This window comes from Pongo abelii, chromosome 19 (assembly GCF_028885655.2).
Source record: "Pongo abelii isolate AG06213 chromosome 19, NHGRI_mPonAbe1-v2.0_pri, whole genome shotgun sequence".
NCBI lineage: Eukaryota > Metazoa > Chordata > Mammalia > Primates > Hominidae > Pongo > Pongo abelii.
The window spans coordinates 16,581,169-16,597,835 of NC_072004.2; the positions used below are offsets into that span (position 1 = coordinate 16,581,169).

At 52.8% G+C, this 16,667-nt stretch overlaps 1 protein-coding gene across 1 annotated transcript in view; it reads left to right on the top strand.

Annotated features, from left to right (window-relative positions):
* Positions 1–463: 463 nt before the first annotated feature.
* ADORA2B (adenosine A2b receptor) overlaps positions 464–16,667 on the top strand; it is a 32,059-nt gene continuing 15,855 nt past the window's right edge. The window contains exon 1 of the mRNA XM_002827063.4: positions 464–1,210. Coding sequence (XP_002827109.1) covers positions 876–1,210 — 335 coding nt within the window. The 5' untranslated portion in view covers positions 464–875. The remainder of the gene's footprint in view (positions 1,211–16,667) is intronic.

Sequence of the window (16,667 nt, forward strand, 5' to 3'; positions counted from 1 at the left end):
TCCAGGGTGAGTGTGAAGGAAAGAAAAAAGAGGGCCCGGGGAACACTGGTATTTTCGGGCGGTGGACGAGGATGGGACGGCCACAAGCTTGTCTTAAGGTAGAAGGCAGAGCGGGGCCGTAGGGGGAGTGGCGCGAGGTGGAGGGGGCGTAGAGGCGCGGGCGAGGGTGGAGAACAGCGCTGAGCAGCGCAGGGAGGCGGCCGGGGCTGCAGCCCCCGAGGGCTCCTTGCAGTCCGGCCCCCCGGCCAGGGGACAGCTCGGGTGGTGTTGCGCTGCCCGAGACTGCTGCACAAGCGAGGACTGCGGCCTCGGCTCCCTGCCGGCCCGGCAGCACCCCATCCAGTCGGCCTGCCGGGGGTGCGCAGGGTTAGCATGGAGTGAGCTCGCCCCTCCCGGGGTTGCGCGGCCCTGGGGGGTCCTCTCGCGGCGGCTCCTGGGACCGGCTGGCGCCCTGGACAGAGCCCGGCCCCATCCCAGGAGTCGCCCGGACTGGAAGGCAGTGTGAGCACTGGGACACAGCCTCCGAGCTCGAGCGTGACAGGAAGTTAGGGCAATTTGTTAGTTATCCGCCGCCACCAAGACACGGCACGGCGCCTGGACCGGAGGAGCCCCGCGCGGGCGCGAACTTTGGGCTCGGGCGAGGGGGTGGTGCTCCGCCCAGCCCGAGACGGGCGGGCGCGCGGGCCAATGGGTGCCGCCTCTTGGCCGCAGCCCCGCTCGTGGGTCCCGGCCACCAGCGCCCCAGCCCCGAGGCTTAGAAGCGGCCGGCGGAGGCGCGGTCCGGGCGCTATGGCCATGCCCGGCGGGGCTCACGCGGCTGCCCCGCGCCCGGCGCGCCTTCAGTAGGGGACGCCCGGGGCCCAGCCGGCCCGGCCATGCTGCTGGAGACACAGGACGCGCTGTACGTGGCGCTGGAGCTGGTCATCGCCGCGCTTTCGGTGGCGGGCAACGTGCTGGTGTGCGCCGCGGTGGGCACGGCGAACACTCTGCAGACGCCCACCAACTACTTCCTGGTGTCCCTGGCTGCAGCCGACGTGGCCGTGGGGCTCTTCGCCATCCCCTTTGCCATCACCATCAGCCTGGGATTCTGCACTGACTTCTACGGCTGCCTCTTCCTCGCCTGCTTCGTGCTGGTGCTCACGCAGAGCTCCATCTTCAGCCTTCTGGCCGTGGCAGTCGACAGGTACCTGGCCGTCTGTGTCCCGCTCAGGTGAGGCGCTCGGCGTCGCCCGAACTCGGGGCCCCGTCGGAGCTCCGAAATGGGTCCTTCTCTCCAGGCTGGGATTCCTCCCTCGGGGACCCCAGAGGGGCCAGGCCGGGGGCGCGCGGGGCGCTTGGAAGTCTGGTTCCCAGCCTGGCCACCCCGCAATGCTAGACTAGTGCGTCCGGGCACCCAAGACGTCCCAGATGCGCGTCGCTCTAAGGAGATCTGCGTAGGGACAGCTCTAGGGGGTCCGGGGAGTGCGACCGGTGAGGCGCCGTGGAAACCCCGGGGAAAGCGTCACCCCCGTGGGCGGGTGGAGCCCGGGGCGCGAGAGTTTTGGTGATCACATCTCCACTCCTGCCACGAAGGCCGTTCCTAACACTCGCCCGCAGCGGCGGGGTCCGCGAGAGCGGCCGCCCCAGAGCAGGGCCCCAGGTCCAGAGTGGTGGCCAGACGCAGTCCCGTGAGTGCTGCGGCTCCCGGAAGCCCGGGAGGTTCCCACTAAGGGCAAGGCAACTTTGGACGCTGGGCATTCGCACCGTCAGGATGGACACGCATGAGCCAGCTTCAGAACGTGTCTGCTGCGGAGAGGCGGTCCGGCCCATCCCAGGGGAAGGCACCCGAGGGGAAGGTGTCCGTTAACTTTGGGGAACGTTACGGACTCAGATTACCTCTATATACTTTTAAAAGGAGTTACAATGCTTCCTAGTGTCTGGCAAACAGCCTTACAGCCTCCCTGCCTTTGTGTAACCATTTATCTCCTGCTTCCCTGTTGGGAGCAGGCTGAGAAGTGCAGAAAACGGTGGCGAACTTACCTGTCCACTCTTTCTTCCACACTGAGAAAATCTAGGATTCAGGGGATGGAGTCAGCCAGCGACCAGAGTGGATTCCCAGTTGGAGCTGATGACTTCAACATTGAGAGTTTGTTGAAAGTATTTATTTTCTGTTTTTGGTGCCTGGGCCACTTTGGCATTTCTGAGGAGAGCTTGAGATCTCTTTAAATTTGGAGCTGAGACAGGGAAACTAAATCACAGAGTGGGAAGGAAGGGAAGGAAGTCATTTATTGGGTGCCAACTCTGTGCAGACAGTTTATAATAAACGTGTCCCCAGCAGTCCTTGCAGTAGTACCAGAGGACAGATGCTGTAACCTGCATCTCGTAGAGGAGGGGTGGTGGCTCAGGGAGGTTGGAGTCTTGCCCAGGATGGTGTATCAGGGACAGGTGTCAGAGCAGGGGCTTGAACTCACAGCTGGCACCGTGTCCCCACCCATGCCATCAGGCCGCCCTGCAAGGCCATGTGTGGCACCGTGTTTGGGAGTCAGGGAGAAAAGTGCTCTGCTGTTTTGGGAGGAGGAGCCTGCCTGCAGTAAACTGGTGGTTGTAGGGGAATGTGTTTGTGGGAATGGAGCGGGACTAATGCTCCCAGAGGCCATTTGAGTAGGCAGATGTGTTGGGCCTGGTCCTTGCGGGTTGTTTCGTGGGTCCCAGCAGGAACAGCAACCTCCTGCTTGGGAGGGCTGTGAGCCTTATGTGGGTGTCTGGCCGCTCCACATGCTGCTGCCCGTGCTGTTGGACCAGGAGGCCTCATGTCTCCCATCAGGTGTGACAGCCCAGGGATTTCCAAGGCTTAGGGAGGACAGCAGTTTCTTCTGTCTCTTCTGGATCCCTTCCCTGCCTTTTGGTGTCATCGTTGTTACCTAATGGCATTTCGGATGTTTTGCATCCAGCAGAGCAGTCACAAGCCCCAGCCTGAGTTGTCCCTCTACTGGAAACCCCTTGGACTTGCCCTGGCAGAGACCAGAGACCCAGAGAGGAGTTAGTGGAACAATCTCCCAGGCCACAGGGAGCAGGAAGTTCCATGAAAGTTTAAATCTGTTCCTTCTTGTCCTGGTTTGTGCTGGGTGGGGTCTTGAAAAAAATGGGTGTGGGTGTGTTAAGGGGAAAGTGCTGTGAATCACAGGCCCTGAATTTCTTTGCATTGCCAAGGGCAGGCGGGGAGAACACTGAGGCTCGCCCCATCCTGTCCTCCTGGCCCGTCCAGAGCTTGGAGGTCTGGAAGAGGTGCACAGGCAGTCCCCAGCTCCCTGCCCCAGAGATAGTCGTCTGACCTGGCCACAGCACCAGCCCAACCCTGGTGGGTGGGAGAGGTGTACTGGGGCCCCCAGGGCTTCCCTCTCGGGGGCTAGTGCCTGGGGCAGGCCTTCCCTCAGCTGGCCTAGCAGTTCATGGCCCCTTGGGAGGAGGTTAAAATACAGATTACAGGGCCCCACCTGGTTGTACTGAATCAGAATCTCTGGAGTGGGGTGTCAAGGGGATTCTAGCAGTGGGATCTTTAACCAGGGACATCTGGTTCCAGCTATCTGAGAATCCTCCTAGAGTCAGGGCTTGAAGCTTTCCTCACCTGACTGATACAGGCTGGGTGCAGGGCGCCCCAAGCACTGACTTGGCCCTGAGGCCTTCCTGGGGTTGTGGAACTCCAGGTGACAGTAAAGTCGGAAGTGCCCTGTTTGGGAGGAGGTGTCTCCCCTTTGAAGCCAAGCAATAAGGAGGGCGAGGTGCAGGGAGTGAGGGCTAAAGGCTTAGGCAAGGACAGTCCTGGGACCTACCCCCAGTTCCTCCCGGTTCGCAGGCTCCAAGTGTAAGGCCTGTGGCCGCAGAGACCACAGCCCCCACCTGCCACCGCATTGCCAAGGTGTTTACTGATGTGACAGATGACAGTGTAGAAGGGAGGGGAGCCCGGAGGGAATGCCAGGGACAAATATGACGCCCTTGGCCTGGCAGGGAAAAGGAGTGTCTGCTCGCACCAGGTACTGCCCTTTGCCTTCAGGACAGGGCTGGCCACAAACAGAAGTCCATTGCCTCTGGTTCAAGTCCATACACAGTTCCTGATGTTGGGGCCTGGCCGGGGGGGGGGGGGGGGTCCAGTCCCCAGTGGTGCCGTCGAGAGTGGGCGTGCAGCTCCTGGGCTGGGGGAGGTGGGCGTGTACAGGCAGGAGGGTGTGGGCCCTGCCCAAAGCTGCTCCCAGCTCTGACTTCACCCTCAGGCAGGAGCACTTCCTCCTCCCTGCTTGAATCCTGTTCCTTTCATGCCACACCCACTGTGGGGGCCTTCCCTGCTCGTAGACTCAGTTTCCCTGGCCCTGTGGCATTGAGTCTCTGGCAGGGCTGAGGCCAGCTGTTTTCCTAGTGGAGCTGAAAGAAGGTGGATCCGGGAGGGTTTAGTTGGCCGAATGGGTCCAGCGCTGTGTGTCTGACGACCTGTCCCTGGACCCAGCCCAGTCACCCTCCCTGCTCTTGCCACATTGAGGCTTTTCGCTGTGCCTCACATATCTGGTCTTTGAGGTAGGGATTAAAGACCTCTTAGCAAGACTTTGTGCCTTGAGTGAAAATGCGGCCTCCACTTAGGGTGGGAGTTGGCGGGGGATTCTGAATGTTTTTCAAAGCTTAAAAAAATTGAGCTATAGGGCCGGGCACGGTGGCTCACGCCTGTAATCCCAGCACTTTGGGAGGCTGAGGAGGGTGGATCACCTGAGGTCAGGAGCTCGAGACCAGCCTGGCCAACATGGTGAAACCCTGTCTCTACTGAAAATATAAAAATTAGCCAGGTGTGGTGGTGGGTGCCTGTAATCCCAGCTACTTGAGAGGCTGAGGCAGGAGAATCGCTTGAACCCGGGAGGCAGAGGTTGCAGTGAGCCAAGATCACGCCATTGCACTCCATCCTGGGCAACAAGAGCGAAACTCCGCCTCAAAAAAAAAAAAAAAAATTGAGCTGTAGTCCAGGCACAGTGGCTCACGCCTGTAATCTCAGCGCTTTGGGAGGCCAAGGCAACCAGATCAGTTGAGGCTAGGAGTTTGAGACCAGCCTGGCCAACGTGGCGAAATCCTGTCTCTACTAAAAATACAAAAATTGGCTGGGTGTGGTGGTACACGCTTGTAATCCCAGCTGCTCGGGAGGCTGAGGCAGAAGAATTGCTTGAACCCAAGAGGCAGAGGTTGCCGTGAGCCAGGATCACACCACTGCACTCCAGCCTGGGCAACAGAGTGAGACTGTGTCTCACACACACACACAAAATTGAGCTATAATTCCCATCTCATAAAATTCACTAGTAATGTTCGAAATAAAGCTTGGCAGGGGCTGGATACAGTGGCTCACACCTGTAATCCCAGCATTTTGGGAGGCCGAGGCAGGTGGATCACCTGAGGTCAGAGTTCGAGACCAGCCTGGCCAACATGATGAAACACTGTCTCTACTAAAAATACAAAAATTAGCCGGGCATGGTGGCACGCGCCTGTAATCCCAGTTACTAGGGAGGCTGAGGCAGGAGAATTGCTTGAACCCGGGAGGTGGAGGTTGCAGTGAGCCCCAGCCTGGGTGACAATAGCGAAACTCCGTCTCAAAAAAATAAATAAATAAATAAAAAAGCTCGGCAGGAAGATTTCCGGCTCTGGGTTGTATCCTCCAGCTTTCCCAAGAGCTCCCTCCTTGGGTTCACCCTTCTTCTGCATCAGTGTTATCTTTCTCTTCCAGATCATTCCCATGGTAATGAGTTGGATGATGGCCCCCTACAAAACGTATGTCCATATTTTAATTCCCAGAACCTCTGACTGTTCCCTTATATGGCCAAAACAAAAAACAACCAACCAAAACCCCACAAATACTGCTTTCTGTGGATCTTGAGAGAAGGAGCTTATTTGGATTGTCTGGGTGGCCACTTAATGCGATTGCACTCTGAGAAAAGAAATCTGCAGAGAAGGCCATGTGAAGGTGGAGGCCACAGCCACCAGAGGCTGGAAGAGGCAACACGTCCTCCTTTGGAACCTCTGGCAGGAGCGTGGCCCACACCTGGAAGTCAGCCTTCTGGCCCTGCTTGTTTTAAGCCACTAGGTTTGTGGGGCTTTGTCCGAGCAGCACCAGGAAGCCACTCATCAGTACACGAATATACCCCTAGATCAACACCCCTTCACTTCCTCATCCACTCCTTTGCCTCCCCCCAGGCAAACTCTGCCACTTGTTACCAGGATGCCACTGAATTCTCCTGTCAGGTCACCCATGTGCCATCCCTCTTTTGGCAGAATCGAGCAGTCACTTCTCGGACCTCGTTGAACATGTTCTCTCAGCAGCTCCTGGTGGGCACTGTGGGCCCCCAGCTGGACTCCTGCTCCCCTGTAACCACTCCACATAGCAGCCAGACGGGATGACTGCTTACCACGCTGCAGAGACACAGAGGGTGAAATCCCTATGCCCTACCCTAGCCTGAGGCTGTGCATGGTCGGCCTTCACCCCCCATTCTCACTCACCACGGCCAAGTTCTTTTCCCACCCATGGTCTTTGCACCCCCGTTCCTCACTTCACCCACCTGGAGAGGCTTCTCAGCCACTGCATTGGTTTACCGCCATCTCTAGTTATCCCATTAAACCATGTCCTTAGAGTCTCTCTACGCCCAGTGCGCTAGCCTTGTGGGCAGGGGCCTTGTCTTACACCCCAGGATGCAGCGTGATGCTGGCACAGGCTAGGAAAGCACATTGTGGATGAATGCATGAGTGACTGGGTGAAAAGGGCACATGTCAGGCTACGTCATGCCTGGGGAACAGCTGGACAGGTGGGAAGGGAGGGTCCGAGACAGCAGATATACAGTGAGGGCCCAAGGGCTCTGTGAAACACCAGAGGAGGAGCTGCCCCCACAAGTTCTAATGATCAGAAGACAGGAAAACCGTCTTCTGAAAACATCTCTCATGGGCTTAAGGGACAAAAGGGTGGAGAGGAGTGCAGAGGTGTCCGGGGACTGCCAGGCAGCCAGCAGGGGCTGTGGGCCAGAGGCCCAGGCTGAGGCCAGGGGCTGCAGATGCGCGGGACGTGGCCCATGGGCCCTGGCTCCTGGTCCCATGCGCAGGCCAGGAGCCACCCTGTTACCTGCATCAGGGCATCACCCAAGCCTGAGTGTTACTTTGCTGTCATTTATCCTCCATTGTTAGCACACAGTCCTCCCAACTCTACTTCCCAGGCCATGTAGCAACCTTAAAACCAGCAGGTGTTGTTTATAATCCTGCTGGGGCCTCCAGCTGAGATAAGGGGCTGGTTCCCGGCATGTTGGTTCCAGGGGACACACACATGGCTAGGCAGGGGCCAAGGTCTGGTTTGGTCAGTGAGGCCCTCGAACGTGTCTTGGAACCAGGTCAGAACGGGGGTAATTCAATCCAGAGGATACCTGAAGGCCCTCTCCCTCAGGGAAGGTAGAGTCAGCCTAACCTGGCTGGATGGTCATCAGGAGCACACGGGAACTGGAGGGCAGGGGAGATGGAGGTAGACTTGGTGTGCGTGGGGATGCTGTGGACAGGTTCCCTCTGAAGGGGGCTGGGAAGGAAGGCCCGCCCAAGCCACCTTGAGCCCTGCCCTGAGACCGGAGCCTAGAGCTGCTCCCAGAGGGCAGAGGCCTCCTTTCCAGACCAGGCACAGTCTGCAGCAGCTCTGCATGCCTAGAGGTGGCCAGGTGCCCTGGAGCAGCACAGCCAGGGAAACACCACCTGGCCTCATGCTGTGGACATTTCCACTGAATTCTGAAAAGGACAGTGGCTGCTTTTAGTTGACTGGAGAAGAGGGAAAACAAAAAAAAAGTCAACATTTTCCCACTACAGATCACCTGGCTCCTTTCTCGGTGACCACGTGCAGGGCAGGACCCAATCCCTGTATATCACTCTTCTCATTTGTCAGTTTATTATCACAGCATGGATGTACCCTGCAGGGACAGATATGGGGAAGTGTCCTCAGCTATTCTGGACATAGAGGTTTTCAGTCTTGTGAACGGCAGCCATTGTTCCCAAGCCGTTTCTGGGTGCCAGGCACCTTACATTCCTAATCTCCTTTGATCTTTATGACCGCCCTATGGGAGCAGATAGAGTTATCTTCACCACCTCACAGATAAGGAGATGGAGGTGCAGATAATTATGTTTAGCCCCGGGTCACACGGAAGCTGGGACTGAGTCAGCCTATCTTCCCAGGAGCCCTTAACCATCATGTGAGCAGCTGGAGAGAAGGACTGCATACCCCGAGGTCACCCCCAAACACCCCCTTGATGAGGGGTCCCTTCTAGTGCTGGATGAATAAGGACACTGGCAAATTGTGATTAGATTAATTATTACCTGGACAAAGAAGACTCCAGCTAACCTGTCAAATGGACGAGTGAGGAAAGAAGCTAAACCCTGGCCAATGTGAATGGAATCTCACAGCATTTGCCTGACAGCTGCGAGGCCCTGTGGATCTCCTCCCACCTGCTCCTTCCTCGGATTGGGGAACTGAGGCCCAACCATTCCTTTTGCCTCAGATTTACTGACTCCAGAATTAGGCTTTAGCATGGTTATTCTCCCCTAAAGTATTAACTCGATAGGCTCTTGGACTCCGAGGCTAACCAGCCGGAGATAGCGCCACGGGCAGCGGGAACTCAATGGCAAATAGCAAATGTATCTTCTTGGACAGAATTAAAGTGGAGAACAGCCTGTCCCAGGCACGGGCGGGCAGGCTTCCACTCAGTCTGGGCTGAGGGGCAGGGCTTTCTCTGGAGGGTGGAGGGTTGAGTGGTGTGGTAGATGGGAGGAAAGTGTCTGTGGAGCTGGGAGTGCAGGGTGAGCAGGAGCAGGGGAACTCCTGAGCTGGCCTGGCACCTTGGGTGCTTCGCGCCTTGGGGGTGTGAGTGGGCACGGGATTTGGGCTGTGGTGGGGGATGGCCCAGGGAGCAGGCAGCTCGAGGAGGGCGTTGAGCTTGCTGAGGGTTTTGGATTTTGTCCTGAAGGTGCTGGTGAGTCCATGAAGGAGTCGCATTTATTATCTTCTATTTTTTTGAGTTAGAAATCAACCAGTGGGCATAGAAGTAAACAGTCAAAAGTACAAAAGGGCCCAAAAGGGAAAGCAAGAGATGCCCACCAGTCCCTCTGCCGCGGGCAGCCCCCAGCCTGTTTCTCTTGGTATTTGCCTCGAGGGGTGCTCTGGGCTGAGCCCTGGTTTTGTGCTGCCATCTTGAAGCAGAATCTGTGGATTCCCCACTGTGAACCGCCAGGCCCATGGCTCATGCCAGCCTTCTCCCCTACGCCGCACTTGAATTTCTGTTATGTTTTGATTTTTTTCCTGTGGACATTTCAGCCTGTGTTTCTGTCAAGTGGTGATTATATCTGCTGACTGTCAAGAAAAACAAGGAAGAACGTGTCCCCCATTCCTTTCCCAGGTCTGCTCCTGGTTTCTGTGAGCCGCACTGTTACTGTGAGTGCGCTGCCTCTCACGAAGTCTTCCTTATGAAAGGTAACTCATGCTGCTGTAAAGAAGGTGACACTGCACAGGGGGAAGCTGTGGAGTTGTCCCCTGTCTCGGATCTCTGCTTTCCTACTTTGCCTGTCAGAGGCAGCCACTATTTCTCATGGCTTCCTCTGCACAGATGGTGTATTGAGCACATTTGCATTATACCATGACTTTTATGCTGTTAAGGTTTATACCATTTACATTTCTTTTTTTTTTTTTTTTTTTTGAGACGGAGTCTCACTCTGTCGCCCAGGCGGAGTGCAATGGTGCAATCTCAGCTCACTGTCACCTCAGCCTCCCGGGTTCAAGCAGTTCTCTGCCTCAGCCTCCTGAGTAGCTGGGATTACAGGCACACACCACCATGCCCAGCCAATTTTTTTTTTTTTTTTTTTTTTTTTTTTGTATTTTTAGTAGAGAAGGGGTTTCACCATGTTAGCCAGGATGGTCTCAATCTCCTGACTTCGTGATCTGCCCGCCTCAGCCTCCCAGAGTGCTCGGATTACAGGTGTGAGCCACTGCGCTGAGCCACGCCTGGCTAATTTTTTTGTATTTTTAGTAGAGACGGGGTTTCCTCATCTTTGCCAGGCTGGTCTTGAACTCCTGACCTCGTGATCCACCCGCCTTGGCCTCCCAAAGTGCTGGGATTACAGGTGTGAGCCACTGCACCTGGCCTATAGCATTTACATTTTATTCTATGAAAACATTTCCTGAACTTTACGTAGAGAGTTTCTGGAAACTGGAAACTGAGAAAGAGCACTTATGATGGTGGTTCACTTGCGTCTGTCGTGTTCACCCTGGGATGGAACAGTCTGAATGGAGTAGGGAATGCAGGCCTGCCCATATGCCCATGCTTCTCAAGGAGGTGCTTCTCACGTCCAGGTCAAGTGGATCCTTTTTTTATTTTATTTTATTTTTTGAGATGGAGCCTCACTGCAATGCCCAGGCTGGAGGGCAATGGCACGATCTCACCTCAGTGCAACCTCCAGCTCCCAGGTTCAAGCAATTCTCCTGCCTCAGCCTCCTGAGTAGCTGGGATTACAGGCACGTGCCAACATGCCTGGCTAATTTTTGTATTTTTAGTAGAGACGGGGTTTCACCATATTGGCCAGGCTGGTCTCGAACTCCTGACCTCAGGTGATCCACCTGCCTCGGTCTCCCAAAGTTCTGGGATTACAGGCATGAGCCACTGCACCTGGCCAGGATCCTATTTTTAGATGCCATCCATTACTCAGACATTACTCAAAATTATGTCACGTTTTAGCCTGCTTCAGGTTTACCGTCTGGAAATTAAAAAGTGAAAGGAGGAAGCATGCCTTCCCACATCCTCATGGTCACCCAGCTTCTTAATCACCCTCATGCTGAGCCTCCTCACCGCCTTGCTACGTGTGCCACACAGCCGCTAGGGCTTCCTTTACTGTGCCCTTGGAGTGGTTCCAGCATTTTCTGCATTCCATGTTCTCTTTCCTCTTTCTAGGATTTCATATTTGTTAGACACAGGGATGAACTTTCTGGGTTCTTATATGTCAAAAATGTTTTTTTGGCCTGGTGCAATGGCTCACACCTGTAATCCCAGCCCTTTGGGAGGCTGAGGCAGGAGGATCACTTGAACCCAGGAGGTTGAGGCTGCAGTGAGCTGCGTTCACACCACTGCACTCCAGCCTGGGCAACAGAGTGAGACCCTGTCTCAAAAAAAATTTTTTATTTCTCACATATGATTGGTTGGTTGATAGATTTTGGTTCGGAAGTGTTTTCCCTCAGATGTCTGAAGGGGTTGCTGTAACACACGGTGTTGCTCACAAAGTCTGGTTTGTAATGATTCTTACTTGTAACTTGTATCTCTGCTCTGGGAACCTTTGGGATCGTTTGTTTTTCCTTGGTGTTCTGAAATTTCGTGAGGCTGGGTCTAAATGGTAACTCTTAGTTTTTCTTTTTTATTGAGGATGGCACTAGTAGGTAGGTGAACCTTGCCAATTTGAAGACTTAGGTCTGTTTTCAGCTCTGAAATTTTCAAAGAATACAGTTGACCCTTGAACAACTTGGGTTTGAACTGCACGGGTTCACTTAAAATGGATTTTTTTTCAACCAAACACAGATTGAAAATACAGTATTTGCAGGATGTGAACCCGCGTATACAGAGGGCCAACTTTTCCTGTAGTGGGACTCCTGGGGCCAACTTCAGGATTTGATTACATACGGATTTTGGAGTACTTGGGTGGCCTGGGACAAATCCCCTCTGTATACCAAGCGAAAACTGTATTTTCTTAATTAATTCCTTCTCTCCATTTCCTCTGTTCTTTTTTTTTTTTTTTTTTTTTTTTTTTTTTTTTGAGACAGTCTCACTTGTTGGCCAGGCTGGAGTGCAGTGGCATGATCTGAGCTCACTGCAACCTCCATCTCCCGGGCTCAGGCAATTCTCCTGCCTCACCCTCCTGAATAGCTGGGACTACAGGCATGTACCACCATGTCCGGCTATATTTTGTATTTTTTAGTAGAGACGGGGTTTCACCATGTTGGCCAGGCTGGTCTTGAACTCCTGACCTCAGGTGATCCACCCACCTTGGCCTCCCAAAGTTCTGGGACTATAGGCGTGAGCCACTTCACCTGGCCGCCTCTGGGATTCTTTTTTTTTTTTTTTTTTTGAGATGGAGTCTTGTTCTGTCACCCAGGCTGGAGTGCAGTGGCATGATCTTGGCTCACTGCAACTTTCACCTCCCAGGTTCAAGTGATTCTCCTGCCTCAGCCTCTCTAGTAGCTGGCGTGCACCACCACACCTGGCTAATTTTTTATATTTTTGGTAGAGATGGGGTTTCACCATGTTGGCCAGGCTGATGTCGAACTCCTGACCTCAAGCAATCTGCCCGCCTCGCCTCCATAAGTGCTAGGATTACAGGCGTGAGCCACGCCTCTGGGATTCTTAATAGGCAGTTGGGGACGTCCCCTCCTTTCCTGATCGCTGTTCTCTGACATTTCCCAGTGCTTTCTCATTCTCTGAAAGAGTTTCTTGACTTTTTTTCCTTTGTTCTTCTATTTTTTAATACAATTTTAGCATTCATATGTTTACTTTTGATGAAGACTAAAGGATTTTAAATTGACTTTGAAAAACATTTTTTAGATTCACATGGTTGAGATTCCTCGTGTGGCAGAGTGTACATAACCTAAACTATTCCCCTCCCCCACCCTTTATCACTAAGTCTCTAGCCGCAGCTTGGGGAGAATGTGGGAGGGGGAGGGGATCAATGCCACAGCTCCCAAAGCTTGCCCACAGGCTGTCTTCCTCTTGACATCTGTTCTTTTCTTAATCCCATTCTGATCCCTGCTGTTTGCTAGACTGGAGCCTCTCATCCTGGCCATCCATGTTTCCAATTTAGGGCTCCATGGTTCATGCTGATGATCCTGTCCACCTTCTGTTTTTAGAAACTCATAAAAATCTCCGGTTTGCTGATATCACCCTCTACTTCTTTTTTTAGGATGATTATGTGTGTCTTTTTTTTTTTTTTTGAGACAGTTTTGCTCTTACTGCCCAGGCTGGAGTACAATGGTGCAGTCTTGGCTCACTGCAGCCTCTCTACCTCCTGGGTTCAAGCAATTCTCTTGCCTCAGCCTTCTGAGTAGCTGGGATTACGGGCACATGCTACCACCATGCCCAGCTGATTTTTGTGTTTTTAGTAGAGACGGGGTTTCACCATGCTGGTCAGGCTGGTCTCAAACTCCTGACCTCAGGTGATCCACTTGCCTCGGCCTCCCAAAGCGCTGGGATTACAGGCATGAGCCACCTCACCCAGCCTGTGTGTCTTTACTGTCATTAAAACGTGATTTTGTGAGGAGTGATAATTAGGTGGAACTTGGAATGCCAAGGTAAGATTTTAATCCGGAGTTTGATATGGTCAGGTTTGTATTTTAAAAGTCACTGGTGGACAACTGAAGGAAGGAATGGACGGGACAAGATGATATAGGGTAGCCACTTGGCATCCAGGTGAGAAGGAAAAAAGCATGACCAGGGCAGAGGCCATGGACATGGCAGCAGACTCTACAGATATTGGAGACTCGTAGAACCACGGTTTCTGCACCAGAGAAGGCTGATGTTTGATGCCAGCCATGGAGTTCAGCAGTCTGGAGCAGAGGAGCCACAGGTAAAAGCATATAGGAAAGAGTCCTGAGAACCACAGTTGGGCCCTGGAGCCACAATCAGTGAGTGACACCTAGAAATGTGGGTAGTTAGGGCCAGGCTGAGTGGAATTGATGTGCGTGAGATCTGCCATTGTGGAGCAGTAATGAGCCAGCGTGCGTGACTGGCAAGCGGATCTGATCAATAGCACATAGTTGTGTGCTTCTGGCTGGAAGACGGGGTACACAGGGGACGGATTCAAGAGGACTTGGTGACTCAGTTGGATGTGGACATGAAGGAGAGGGAAGACTCCAGGATGACTCCCAGATTTCCGGTCACCTGGGTGATGCCATCCTGAAGATGGGGGCTTTGGGAAGGTGTTGCCTAGGTTGTGTTTAAGGTGCCTGCAGGTTGAGAGACGCAGTAGTGGTTGAGTCTTGGGGAGTCTGGGGCTGCTAGTTCTTCCAGCTGGCTCTGGACCCAACTCCTCCTGCTCTATGGGAGCCCTGCACCGTTCATTATTCCTGCACAGCAGCCTCTTCCCTTCCCCATTTAAACGTGTTCAAACTCCTCCCACCCATCTCTGCCCAACCTTCTTTGGTGTGCCACCTGTTTTGCGCCAGTCCCGCCACCTGCAGACTTCCCAAAGCAGCTTTCTATGACATCTTGATTTCCACTGCTGATTTTAGCACCACTGCTGAGTGTTTTTTTGTTTGTTTGTTTGTTTTGTTTTTTAAATGTAGAGAAATACCAAGCTTTATTGAACGACATTGTAGAACCAGGACCTGTCAGGTACACTTCCTTTTTTTTGAGACAGAGTTTCACTCTTGTTGCCCAGGCTGGAGTACAATGGTGCGATCTTGGTCACCGCAACCTCTGCCTCCCAGGTTCAAGCAATTCTCCTGCCTCAGCCTCCCGAGTAGCTGGGATTACAGGCATGCGCCACTATACCCGGTTAATTTTGTATTTTTAGTAGAGACGGAGTTTCTCCGTGTTGGTCAGGCTGGTCTCAAACTCCCAACCTCAGGTGATCCACCCACCTCGGCCTTCCAAAGTGCTGGGATTGCAGGCGTGAGCCACCACGCCTGGCCCAGGTACACTTCTTAAACCCTCCCTCCATTCACTTCTCTTTGGCCCCATCTCCACGTCTGCCCCGTTCCAGGGCAGCATTCTCCTATCTGCTCTCTCAGCATCCATCCTTGTTCTTTTAGCCCATCGTTCACACAGCTGCAATCTTTCTGAAATGAACCCCTGTATGCACCTCCTTCCTTTACCCAGTGCTCCCAGTGCCTTAGGATGACATCCCAGATCTCTGCCTTGCCCCTACTCCCCACCTGGTCTGGGGCCTAGGTCTGATTCTGGCCTCATCCCCGTCCTCTCTTTCCTTCATTTCTCTGCCCTGACTTCTCAGGACCCCTCTCAATTCCTGAGACTTCCGGAGCTCAGGCCTTTGCACATGCGTTTCCTTCTGCCTGCAGTGACCTTCTCTACCTCTTTGCTTGCTGATTCTTCCTCATTTTCTCTGTGCCCCTTAAAATGACACTCCCTCTGGGAGGCACACAGGGTTCTTCTGCAGCTCTCGTACTTGCAGCTATTTTCTTAATTATTTGTAATTTGTTTAAGGTTTGCCATCCTTTCTCTGTTATGAGCAGGGCACATGTCTGTTGCTTTCTCATTATCCCCTGTGTGTTGTCCAGTCACTGGCTTGGCTTGTGACATATTTAAGAGTTGGCAGTATGCAAGTGCATGCAGATGTATGAACATGTGTCTCTGTGTGTGTATAATCGGGGGTGGGATTAGCTCTGAACCGATGAGCTTGTTGCCTGAAGATAAGAATCCTACATCGTGTGTCCTGAGAGGAGAGAGAGGAGAAACTGAAGAGGCCCAAAAGCTAGACTGGCTTCACTAAAACCAGCAGGGACACTTTCATGGGGAATGGTTAGTGGTGTTACAGAGGGATAAAATACCTCCTAAATTTGGCATTTTCAGAAGTCACTTAGCAACCTAGTCTTTTAATTGCAGGGACTTTTAAAAAATTACAAAATGAATACAGTACATATTTGTATCTGACTCATCTAACGAAGTTTGTGGTTTCAGAAATAATGAGTCATTCTGAAACAGTGTATTGTTTCACAACTTTTAAGTTGCAGAAGTAATACAGTGCATTACTATATACCTTTCACTTACATTCACAAATTATGAATCGTTTGCTATATTTGGTGTCTCTTACACACACACACATACACTGGCACAATTATCACATTCTGATTTTTTTTTTTTTTTTGAGACAGAGTCTCGCTCTATCACCCAGGCTGGGGTGCAATGGCGCAATCTCAGCTCACGGCAACCTCCGCCTCCCGGGTCCAAGCGATTCTCCTGCCTCAGCCTCCCGAGTAGCTGGGATTACAGGCACATGCCACCATGCCCGGCTAATTTTTGTGTTTTTAGTAGAGATGGGGTTTTGCCATGTTGGCCAGGCTGGTCGTGAATTCCTGACCTCAGGTGATCCACTCATCTTGGCTTCCCAAAGTGTTGGGATTACAGGCATGAGCCACCATGCCTAGCCACATTCAGAAATTATAATAGGTACCACAGTCTATAGTCAGATGTTCCCAATTATCCCAATCATATCTTTATAGTTCTTTTTTTAAAAATCCAGGTTCTATTAAAAGATCATGCTTGCATTTAATATGTTCCTTTAATCTGAAAGAGTTCCTCAGTTTTTTGTTTGTTTTAGTCTTTCAAGACATTAACATTTTCTTCCGGGCACGGTGGCTCACACCTGTAATGGGAGCCCGAGCAGGAGGATCATTTGAGGCCAGAAGTTCAAGACCAGCCTGGGCAACCCAGCGAGGCCCCATCTCTATGAAAATTAAGAAAATTAGTCAAATGTGGTGGCGCATGCCTATAGTCCTAGCTATTCAGGAGGCTGAGGTGGGAGGATTGCTTGAGCCCAGAAGTTCAAGGTTACAGTGAGCTTATTAGATTGGTGCAAAAGTAATTGTGGTTTTGCCATTAAAAAAAGGCACAAATTGGCCGGGCGCGGTGGCTCACGCCTATAATCTCAGCACTTTG